General features: G+C 42.8%; 1 protein-coding gene across 1 annotated transcript; it reads right to left on the minus strand.

Moving 5' to 3' along the window:
• Window positions 1–760: 760 nt before the first annotated feature.
• Window positions 761–9979, minus strand: LOC139694146 (glucose dehydrogenase [FAD, quinone]-like). The gene is made up of 3 exons (XM_071592577.1): window positions 8654–9979; window positions 2909–3135; window positions 761–1169 (listed from the first exon to the last, which is right to left on the minus strand). Exons 1-3 carry the CDS (start codon window positions 9977–9979, stop codon window positions 761–763), a joined length of 1962 nt encoding a protein of 653 aa, XP_071448678.1.
• Between the last annotated feature and the right edge of the window lie 2313 nt (window positions 9980–12292).

Raw genomic sequence — 12292 nt, forward strand, 5'->3', positions numbered from 1 at the left:
GGATTGTTTTTGTGAATCTTATGATGAAGTCATACCTGATACAGTATATTACTAAATATTCTTTAACCCGTAAATTAAGTTGCGAAATGTGTTCTTCTTACCAAAAATCATAAATTGACGCTGACTTCGTTACAAGAGGTTCCACGAAAAGTAAATTCCATTGCTTAACCTTGAGCTAAATGACAGAGGCTTTAAAACCGCTTCTTTCATGTAGAATTCATTTTGATTTCTTATTGCCGGATTCCTGGCCTCGAAACGTCTTGGAGATATGGTGAAAATATCCGCATTGCTTTGGTTTTTTTTTTAAATACTTTCCAACTTATTCCAAATTTCCTCTGAAAGTCAATAATGAAGTGGAAGTGGAGGATCGGGTGTGTGAGATTTCCCTTACGACGGAACGTAAAGACATTTATTAATTTCTCACGTGACTAAGCGTGACCTTTTACGAAATCGACCTTAATCGCGTTATACAAAGACCGTTTCGATTTTCGCGACTTGGTAATTTCGTTTGAAACCTTCCTGGACAACTTTTGAAAAAGTCGAAGTTGCTCGTATTCTATGTAGCCAGTCCCTTTTTCGAAAGGAGATTTCTGTTTTCCGTATGGATTACTCTTTTTTTTGGGAGAAACTCGTAGGCGCTTGCAATAACTCGTTTCCGACAGCCTTACCACTCGCGCGGGGAGATAGGGGTGTGGGGTGCACCAGGGGGGTGGGTTTGCGGGGGGGGGGTTCAGGGGCGTCAGCGATCTCCATTCCCCCCCTAGTTCTTCGCTTCGTCGAATCGGGCGGGCCCCGAGGGGTTAAGGGTGCCGTCGCCGGGTGCTGACCGCCTCCTCTTTTTTCGCTTCCTCCGCGTCAACTCCAGCCAAGTGTCCTTCACGAGGTCCGCCCCCTTCTCGCCGATCATGATGACGGGGGCGTTGATGTTGCCACTGGTGATGTTGGGCATGATGGACGCGTCGATGACCCTCAGGCCTGCTACGCCCCTAACCCTCAGCTGCGGGTCCAGCACGGCATCGAAGTCACCGTCTGGCCCCATGCGCGCCGTGCAGCACTGGTGGTAGATGGTCATGGTGTACTGGCGCACCACGCACTCCCAGTATGGATCCGTGAACATCTCGTACTGATTGCATCCCTGGACTCGGGCACGGTGGAACCGGGCGCCGTACCTGTTGGTGTGCGGGGCGAGACGAAGCAGGGAAACGGAATTAATCCCGAGCCAACACTCGTACTTCGTATTCAATAGAACACTCGGGATGCGGGCCGGTTTCAGCAGAGCCCACGAACTTGACGTCAATGCCGACCGAACTTAAAAATAACCGGTTTACCTTTGGAAACATTTATTGTGTTATTTCAATTAATGAATCGGCTCCAGAAGTATATTTTTTACTTTATTAATTAATTATACAAATTGTCTCTTTTGTTTGAAAAAATATAGCAGCAAGTTTTTCCACGAACGGTGTTTAGAATGGTTTGAGGCGCCATTTTGTGGAAGCGATTCATATCGGAAAAGAAAATAGTTTGATCTTCCACATATATTTGTTTATATCATGATGACTGACTTTGTAAGTCGAAACCTAGGCTATGCATAATAAAAAAAATACATGTGGAAGAACAAAGTAATTTCTTTTCCCACACGTACTGTGTACTCGTCTATGGAATGCGATTTTTCTCATTTAATCAAATCGTAGGAACCCAAGCTTTTGCGGTATAGCTGTACTTCGTTGATGTTGGTGGATATGTTCACACCTTCAGGTTGAGTGCAAAAAAATGATTTCAACTGGTGGATGTACTACAAGGTTGCTGAAATTATTTTGGATATATTTTTGTTGATGGGAAAATAAGCCGGATAGTGTGGAAGACAAACGCCAAGGTTCTAAATAGTGATGGCGAAGGTGCTGGGGGAAGTTCTAAGAAGAAAGAAGAAGTGGATGGAGGTTATAAAAGGTTGTGGTATGTTGAAGGCCGTGGTTGAAGGGAGAACGGAGAATGTTGGAGGAGTGGATGAAGGAAGGGAGTGGATATTTTCAGGCAGTATGAAGTCCGGCAGAAGATACGAAGAAATGAAAAGGAAATTCCGACGATGTTAAGTAAAGCATAGTCGATGGAGGCTGTCAAAAACGTACCTTTAAAATTGGTAGAATATCCTGATTAATTGATTTTTGTATTGGGGGACAAGAAGGGAGTACAATACAGGAATCCCAGCGAAATAAAGGTCGCTTATATAAAATTTCAAAAGGTCAGCTGAGGAATAAAATAGTTTCTGTAGTCACTTGGTGGAAATTTTTCATATTTAAATTGAAAATGAACAGCTTGGATTTTACACGTAGAAATTTCTTTTATTTACTACCTTGGTTTCCTTATGGTATAGCATTAGGTATAACTTCAGGTGTAACATCACACCTGATGATGTTATACCATAATGAAACCTAGGTCGTAAATAAAAAAAATTCTATGTGGAAAACGAAGAATTTTATTTTCAATGTCAACTGAAAAGATTGCCAGCGTGATATTTTTCACTAAATTTAAACTCGGAGCGGAATGGCATTTCTTTGTATGAAGCAGCTAGTCACATTTCTATTCTCATTTATTAGGACCTCGTGCAATAGACACATGACGAAAGAATATGATGACTCGTTTGGCCCGAACGTAATAATCGAAATGAAAACAGTAAGAGTGATTTGAAATTTACTTAAATTTAAATATTGTTTGGCGTAGTTTTTTCACTTGGATCCGAGCAAGTGTTTCACCACGGTTGCCCGAGTGGTGAATCCGCTTTATCTGATCGAACTCCTCTCAAATAATTTTCGACGCCACATTTCCGCTCGGCGACCAGTGTCTGAATTTCGGTTCACCGCGACCTCTCGACCTTCAATGGAGGCCCGCGGAGTGCGACCTGGATGCGTACCTCTTCATGGACTTGGTTTCCGCCAGGGCCAGCGCCGTCTTGATGCCCTCCCGCATGACGGCCATGTCCAAGGGGTCGGTCAGGTAGTTGTGGTAGAAGAGCGGGTGATGGAGGGGGTTCTTGCTCTTCAGCCGGATGTACCCTTTGCTCCGTGGGCGGAGGATCATGGGGAAGATGCCGAACAAGTCGCGGTTGTTGATCATGGAATACACTTCGTTGTAGAAGTCCTGTGGTGGTGGAGGAGAATCAAAACAGTAAATTAGTTTTGCAATTGATAGGCTTTCATTTGTGTATTTGTAAGTGCCGATGTCAAAAACAAAGACTTTGACTGGAAGTGCGAGAAACGTTTAATATTTTCCAGCCTCAAGGTTGAAATTTGCTTAAAACTAAACGAATACAATTTGAATGGAATGTATTAGCTTTAGGTGTACACATATTTATATTTAATTATATATGTCACGCATTTAATTATAAATACATTGTATACCTTTATTGATTCCCAAGATTTTTTTTTTACCTTTGGAAAATATTCATGCTGACCGAGTTATTGGTTGACCAAGGCCCGGTTATACTGTCTACCGTCGATTTTCCATTACTAGTTATTGATAACTACTTAAGTTAGTAATAAATAATGTTTCCTAATGAAGACGTTGTGGATCACGAATGGGTTTGTTGAACCGCTCCTCAGGTCACCAAACTTGATGGATAATGTCAAAAATGTGCATTGTCATGGGTTCGTATTTAATATAAGGTTATTTAGTCTTGAATTGCGAAACAAATGGGAGAATAAATTGATTTGCTAAAAGATACTTATTCATTGAAGTAAACCCTTTGATGACTATAGTATTGAAACGTGGAGTTCACCTATCGTGAATATCGAGGGTAAATAGCATTTCATGCAATTTAAAAATTTTCACCTGCCATAATTTTCCAGTTACCCATAATAACACGTACTGAAGTTTTAGATAATGTTCTAACCGAAGAGATAATTCACCCATCCTCGGTTCCTCAACTCACTGATGTTTAGAAATAGCTTTAGGGGATTTTTGGGAGCGTCTGTCGTCAAATTAAATACGACCTTAACTTTTTCATTTTTGAAATGAATCTTGTTGACACACTTATTCTATCAAACCAAGAATGGGGTCTTTAACTTAAATTCGATATTTTTCATTTCGGAATGTCTCCAGAGGCCCTGGAAATTGGCTTCGCCGTAAGGGGCGGGACCGCTGAGGCTTGCACATGGAGGCCTTCATGGTGGAATCCGTGGGCACGACCCTTGGGCTTGGAGGCGGTCGTAACCCCCGCCAGTCAAACGCCGTCAATTTACTCGCCGTGTCTACTTGCATTTAATTAAACTTTCACTGCAAGCGTTCTTTCAGAGTTGAGATATACGTCGTTGATAATAGATGTGAGTGGGCTGGAAAATTGCAGTGATAAATAAATCTTCCTGTGAAGGAAACCCATTAAAATACAAGTACTTGATAATATCTGCCCGCCTCTGTATCCTCCTCTCTCTCTCTTCCTCTCTCTTATGACGCCCTCTCAGAGAGGCAGTACAAACTCGAGGACACTAAACACATACTACGCAAAAGACAGAGAAAGTAACACTCAACGTCGTTGGACTATTTCAGCGGTGACCTTTCGCTTTTGTGGACGGAAGAGAACTGAATGGTAACGGAAGGAAATGAGTTGAGAGGGTAGGAGAGGGGGTGCGGTGGGGAAAATATAGATGTGGTCTAGTGTATTTGAGGAGTAGGACTGAAGGGTCCAGATGTGGGCGGACTCGCTGGTCCTCAGTAGACATTTTTGGAGAGACAGTCGTTGTGCGTGCGAAGTGAACAGGTGAGGTGAGTTAGTGCGGGACTTGTGAGGGAGAGAGTGGAAGAGCGGGGTCGGTTGTAAGGCATATGTTAGGTTCGCGGGCCGTTTGGATGGTTCAGGGGGGGAATTAGGGGAATAGGGACCAGGTGGATTCACTATTTTTTAAATATTTTTCCATTGAAGGAATTGGTGCTACATCGATTGCGTCGGGTGCCGTACGTATTGGGTGTGTAGAGTAGTTGGTGGAAGGAGGTTTGCTTTTCTTTTTCAAAAAGAGCTCCGAGTATCCGCGTTTCCGTGTAGCGGAGTATATGCTGTCGAGGCACTTATTCAAAGTGTGTGCGTGGATACAAATACGATTCCCCATAATAGATAGCGAATTGGGGATGGATCTTTTGGTGGGGAAGGGAGAACAACGTTTATGGGGCAAATGTTGCGGGTGATTTCCCTATGCTATGGGTACTGATGTCTGGGAAGTGCGGTTTTTTAAGTCAGAAGTAGAAAAAATGACTTTACCGGAAAAAGATGAGTTCTTACTTGATTCGCAGGTATTAAGAGAACCTATTCCAAAATCTTCATCGATGTATGGGGTCTGTAAAAGTTTGCAAGGGTTTGGTTGGAAAGGAAAGTTTCTTTTAGGTTATCCATGAGGATAAGCTAGGGTGCTTTATAATATTTTTTGCTTAGCACGATCCTAATCCACCGTTAAATAGACCCCTTGAGGTTCCCTTATGCCAGCAGCACAGTCCAGATGCCTAGCTTGTCATAGAATGTAAATACATAAATGATGCGCTTTGCTACATAGGAGATATAGTAAGTAATGAAAATAAGTAGGCATAGTCCTATTACTGGAGCCAATAATGTCTTCCTCCTCACTTCCCTGGGTAGTGGACTAAGTACGAGGGTCATCCGGAAAGTAGTACCCGTTCGTGCCGCATGAAGTGCTGACGACGCGAGTAGCCGCTGGACGAGGTCAGATAGCTTCAGTGGCTTGTCTGCCTTCTCTGAGCCAAGTTGCGTGACGCTAGCATTGCCTGTGTTGTTTCTGTGATTGTTTACAATGTTTAAAAAAATTGAGAACGCCGCCAGTTGTGAAGTGAGGGCAGTGATTAAATTCCTCAATGCAAGAAACGTTCGCCCATGTGATATTCATCGCCAATTAAAGGAGGTGTATGGAGACAATGTAATGGACGAGTCGTCTGTTCGGCGGTGGTGTCGCAACTTCAACATGGGGAGGGGGAACACACACAACGATGAGCGTTCGGAGAGACCGTCTGTCATTACAGACCAACTGGTGAGCTCAGTTGACGAATTCGTGAGGAACGATCGGCGCGTCACAATTGATGACATCTGTGAGCATTTTCCCAATGTTTCTCGAACAATTGTTCATGAAATTGTTAAACACCATCTGCATTATGCAAAAATTTGTGCAAGATGGGTCCCTCGCGTATCTCAATGAGCTGGCGGCGAAGGACTATGCAGCAGGAATACAGAAACTTGTCACACGTTATGACAAATGCCTTAATTTGCTTGGAGATTATGTTGAGAAGTAGTTTAAAGTATCCTCTTTCAAATAAAATTTTTTATGTTTGTTAATATTTACTTTTGTGTCTTTATTTCACGAACGGGTACTACTTTCCGGATGACCCTCGTATTAGCATAAAACGCCTTGACAGCGTAGATCTTCGCCCGAACTGGGCTCCAGCCATTCGATGCACTCGTTCGGTGTTCTGCCTTCCTTGGTGCTCCCCCCGAAACCCGGAAGGAACATACACGTCGAGGCAGAAAGTAGGTTTTCGTAGGTTGTAGGTAGGTTAGTAGGTATGACACATTTTCGTCACTCTCCCTCTCCTTTTCCTCGGGGAGCCCGTTATGCTCCTCGCACGCATGCCATTTTCCGCCACAGTGGGCGCGAAACTCGCCTCGCGAGTGACCGTTGCAGTCCTATGCTATTTTTTTGCATAGGGAAAAATATTTTCGTATTGAATCATTGATTTTGTTTCATAATACTTCTGCATGTGTTCATTTCTCATAATATTGTTATTAAATATGCGCTCTGGCATGTTTTGCGTCTCTGTCCCTCTTGAGTAAAGTTTAAAACGTTAATCACGTGTCAGGCACAATCTTCTTTGTAATCAGACCGTAGCTCGATGTTTACGTAACAACAACTGCATGACCGAATGTAGTATGTTTCTCCATCTAATAGAGGCGATGAAAATTAATATCATTAATATTAATCATTCTCAGGCTTGACAACTGGCCGAGCAATAGCTAAAATATATCTCTGTTCTGTACTTGTACGTCGTATGTGCGTTACGTATTCACTCCATAGGCGGATTGCCATTAGGACTTTGCGATTTTGCAATGAATGTACAATATTTCGCCAACAACAGAGTTTGTAACAACCGCTGTGTTCAGAAAACCACTTACATTAATGCTTACACAAATTAACTGTTATTTTTATATCATTTGCTCGATTTACATGGTTAAATTCCAATACGTCAGACTTCGACGTTGTTAAACTACGCTTCAACCTCAATAAGTTTCCTCCTCAAATTGTATTTTAAATCCATACCTGTCATAAAGCACATTACACATGGTAAGGAAATAAAATTTGATTCAGTGAATGTTTTTAAACAAAGTTTTTTACCAAATTCCGTAGAAAACAATTTATTGAAAGAAATTGCAGAGTGCCTTATTATTGCGAATGATAGTGAGGTATTCGTGCCCTTTTTGGTCCATTCAGCATTGAAAGTCGAGGCAAAATTTTAGTTTTTTTCATTGCAGTATGTGGTCAAAATAGCGTATTTAGCTTTCTTGTGGATTTTCATAATTGCTACAGAAAGTTTTAATTACCTGGAGGTTTTAGAGATATTTAAGAGAGAGTTGATTTTTTTAATAATGCATCGATTCGTCTTAAAAGAGATACTTCACGGTTAAATGCTCCCATAAATGCTTTCTTAGAAGAATTTAAAGGTCTTTTTTAAATTTAATTACTTAAGTGGGTTGTAATTACGATAATATAAACGTTAAAAAGTAATAAAAATTTATACTTCCTACTCTCACTTCTCGTTCGCCTCACACTGATTGGCACGAATCCCAAGCCAGATGCAGTGGAAATAGTTGAGTTTTTGCAATGTGTTACGGTCCATGACCAACAGAAAAACCAAAATCGCAGGAAAGTGTTCCAGTTTACAATTCAGAATTATCTTTGGTTTACTTTAAGGAGGAAGCAAGGTGATGAGTATAATTCATTCTGATTAAATCTCAGTATACGTGGATTTATGCTGGGAACTCGCTTAAAATGCTCCCTTATGCTTGGAACGTAATGAAAAACGAAGAGAAGGGGTCATTTACTCCCGGGAGTAAATTCTATTTTGATAAAAATCATTCACTTGTAGACATTTCGTACGGTTTTTATCGTTTAACATGGAAACGCTAATTGCTGCCATCGATGCATTCTGGAACTTGATAAATGGACACAAACTACGCGTGCAATTTTAGTCCGGAATACACTTCAAACTCTAAAACCATTAATTTTATATTTCGAAATTTTCATGCTGAAAAGTTTTATTGAAAATAGTATAACGTCATATTTGTACTCTTGATATGCTTATCTTATTATAAGCCAAACCCAACTAGGTTAGTATCGGCAGACCTTTTGGATGCCTTTCTTATTTATCTACCTTACATTATTTTATATTTTGTTACCTCTGTCGTGCAGCCATATTTATATAAAATTTTACTATGCTAGTTTTCCACATATGTGGGAGACCTTTGTGCTGGTTTTGGTAATTCATTATGTGAATGAATAACTTGTTTTCCTCACTTCTCGATAGTCTTTTCTTTTTTCTCAAGTATCAATCATCATACCAAGTTAACCGCATCAAATAATCGAAATCACCATTACGCTACTTTACTCACGTCTCTCAGTCCGTGGGCTTTCTTCACGTGTGTCCCTCCGTCCGAGGGCGTGGACGATGACGTCAGCATGAACTCGATATCCGGCCAGTCGTCATTGGGGTCTGCATACTTCGTGTTGATGAACCCCACGGCCTCCAGACCGACATTCGAAGTAAGGGGTCCGTCTTCCGTTATGGCGTACCTCAGTGCCGTGTTGAGATTGATCAGACGATTAATCACGAGACTGATCGGCTGATCCACCAAGAACGCCAGTCCCCCCGTCGCTATGTGATCTTGGAGATTCGAACCCACCCCAGGCAAATCCTGTACTACGTCGATACCCATTTCCTGCAGGTGTTCCTTCGGTCCTATTCCCGACAGCATCAGAAGTTGTGGGGAGTTGAGTGCTCCGGCAGACAGGATGACTTCCTTCCGCGCACGCACCGTCTGCTTGACCCCGTTCCTTATGAACTGGACGCCGTACGCGCGACGGGTGTCCCTGTCGATCAGGACCTTGGTCACGTGGGCCCTCATGGCCACGTGCAGGTTCTTCCTCAGCCTGACGGGTCTGAGGAACGCCTTGGCCGTGCTGCACCGCGTGCCCCTCCTCATGGTGAACTGCCACAGGGCGAAGCCGGTCTGCTTCTCGCCGTTGATGTCCCGGTGCTCGTACCCCAGCTCCTCCCCCGCTTGGACCATCGCTATCCCCAGGGGACTGTTCCACGGTGCGTCCTGTATGGTGAGGTACCCTCCCGTCGCGTGGTAGGGACTCCTGGCCAGGTAGGGGTTCCTCTGGTCCTCGGACTTTTTGAAGTACGGCAGAACATCTTCGTAGCTCCAACCCTCGTTCCCCCCCGCAGCCCACTGGTCGAAATCCCTCCGGTTACCCCGGATATAGAGCATGGTGTTGAGGACGGAGGATCCGCCGATGACCTTCCCCCGCGTCCAGCAGCACCGCCGGTCTTTCATGGCGCCGCAGGCCGTGTCAGAGGGCTGTGTCCTGTACTTCCAGTCAAGGGCGCTCTTGTGGAGGTAAAGGGACAGTATTGGGACGTCCGAAATCTCGGTCTCCTGTCCACCGGCCTCCAGGAGCAGTACGCTCCACTCTGGTACCTCTGACAGCCTGTTGGCGACCACGGCCCCCGCGGACCCTCCGCCCACCACTACGAAGTCGTATTCGCTGTTGACGTGGCGCACGTTAATGGGTTTGTTCTCGGGGTCGAACAGGTCGTAGTGATAGTATGCCAGGGCCAGGAAGAATGTTGGGAGGAACCATAAGTTGATTCCGGCAAACGCGGCCGCCGTCTTGATTGCACTGAACACCACTGTGGCGACTGGTACGGCCATTTTGATGCGTGTTAATTTTAAAGCAATGAAATTATCTTCTAGAATAATAAACCTTGTTTCTCCGCTACCTGTCAAGACACTTTACTGTTTCTTTGAACTAGATTTTTGCTAAAGCATTTAATTTTCTCAGTTTGGGTCATGTTTAGTCATCTGAGATTGGATTTTATAACACATATCATCCAATCATTGTATCACACTTTATCACGAGATGGTATTCGTCACGTCCACTCGTGCCGCGCCAGTAATCCTAGGTGCGCACAAACAGCGATGATCTCGGAGATTCCGGTTATCCTTGTGCCGATCCACCCCAAGGATATTTATCCTGGAAAATAATAAATGATTTTGTTAAAAAATTGAATCATACGATTACCACTGGCATGAGATTAATTGAAACATTTTAAATTAGCCTTACAATAATGGTTCCGTGTCAAAAGAAATTTGTTTTTTTTTTAAAATTGTAATGGATAATATCAGACCAATTTTCGTATTTCATTGCGAACGTCAAAATTATGCAAGATTCTGTTGATCAATACTTTATCTGGAAAGGTGCAGTATGATGGTATCTGTGTGGGCATTGTAATGTTGGAGGAAGTGGTCATGAAGATTATATATGATAGTGCAATTTGCCGTTGCATTAACGGATATTGGAATATTAAGCAGTTTAAGGAATACACTTTTGCTTGGATTGGAGTTGTTTATCTTGGCGCCATGAGAATATATATATATATATATATATATATATATATATATATATATATATATATATATATATATATATATATATATATACACACATTCAAACACGAAATCCCGCCAAACGGCGAATAAATACTCATATATACAGAAACAGATATAAGGAAAAGGGATAGGAACACATATAAAGGACGCACACAATAGAGGTGGGGAAGGCGGAATCGAACGGATCACAAGAGTAAAAATATCTCCTCAACCGGGACTCGAACACCGGATCTTTCCACTTGCCGGGCGGATGCTCTTAACCACTTGAGCTATCGAGGATAGTCAATTTACCCTGAGATCCGTGGGTCTAATATGTCGCCAAGCGCCCCGATTCTTTCAGCCAAGAGATGGCGTCAGGGGGCTGTTTCACCCACCAAAGGAGAAATAGACAGTACACAAGGAAAGGAAAGGACAGTGGGTTAGAATTCATACAACATCATACAGGAAAGGAACAGTGCGTTTCGTGGCTTGCATAGCCAGAAGAAAGAGATGAGCCACATTGGCCAAATACACATTCAAACACGAAATCCCGCCAAACGGCGAATAAATACTCATATATACAGAAACAGATATAAGGAAAAGGGATAGGAACACATATAAAGGACGCACACAATAGAGGTGGGGAAGGCGGAATCGAACGGATCACAAGAGTAAAAATATCTCCTCAACCGGGACTCGAACACCGGATCTTTCCACTTGCCGGGCGGATGCTCTTAACCACTTGAGCTATCGAGGATAGTCAATTTACCCTGAGATCCGTGGGTCTAATATGTCGCCAAGCGCCCCGATTCTTTCAGCCAAGAGATGGCGTCAGGGGGCTGTTTCACCCACCAAAGGAGAAATAGACAGTACATCATCAGTAGCATTTTTATATCTGTTTCTGTATATATGAGTATTTATTCGCCGTTTGGCGGGATTTCGTGTTTGAATGTGTATTTGGCCAATGTGGCTCATCTCTTTCTTCTGGCTATGCGTGCCACGAAACGCACTGTTCCTTTCCTGTATGATGTTGTATGAATTCTAACCACTGTCCTTTCCTTTCCTTGTGTACTGTCTATTTCTCCTTTGGTGGGTGAAACAGCCCCCTGACGCCATCTCTTGGCTGAAAGAATCGGGGCGCTTGGCGACATATTAGACCCACGGATCTCAGGGTAAATTGACTATCCTCGATAGCTCAAGTGGTTAAGAGCATCCGCCCGGCAAGTGGAAAGATCCGGTGTTCGAGTCCCGGTTGAGGAGATATTTTTACTCTTGTGATCCGTTCGATTCCGCCTTCCCCACCTCTATTGTGTGCGTCCTTTATATGTGTTCCTATCCCTTTTCCTTATATCTGTTTCTGTATATATATATATATATATATATATATATATATATATATATATATATATATATATATATATATATATATAGCTTTGTGATTGGTGCTTTTAATCACAAGGGCGAGAGAAATCCGAGGTCGTTCAGTTTTATCATTTTCACCTTAATGATAGGCAGAAATGTTGTTTTTTCTTAAAATGACTTGTTGTCGTTTAACGTTGATGATCGTTGAGTTTTCGAAGCAGTGCATTAACTTCG

This window comes from Hetaerina americana, unplaced genomic scaffold (genome assembly GCF_022747635.1).
Source record: "Hetaerina americana unplaced genomic scaffold, ioHetAmer1.1.p SCAF_5, whole genome shotgun sequence".
Classification (NCBI taxonomy): domain Eukaryota; kingdom Metazoa; phylum Arthropoda; class Insecta; order Odonata; family Calopterygidae; genus Hetaerina; species Hetaerina americana.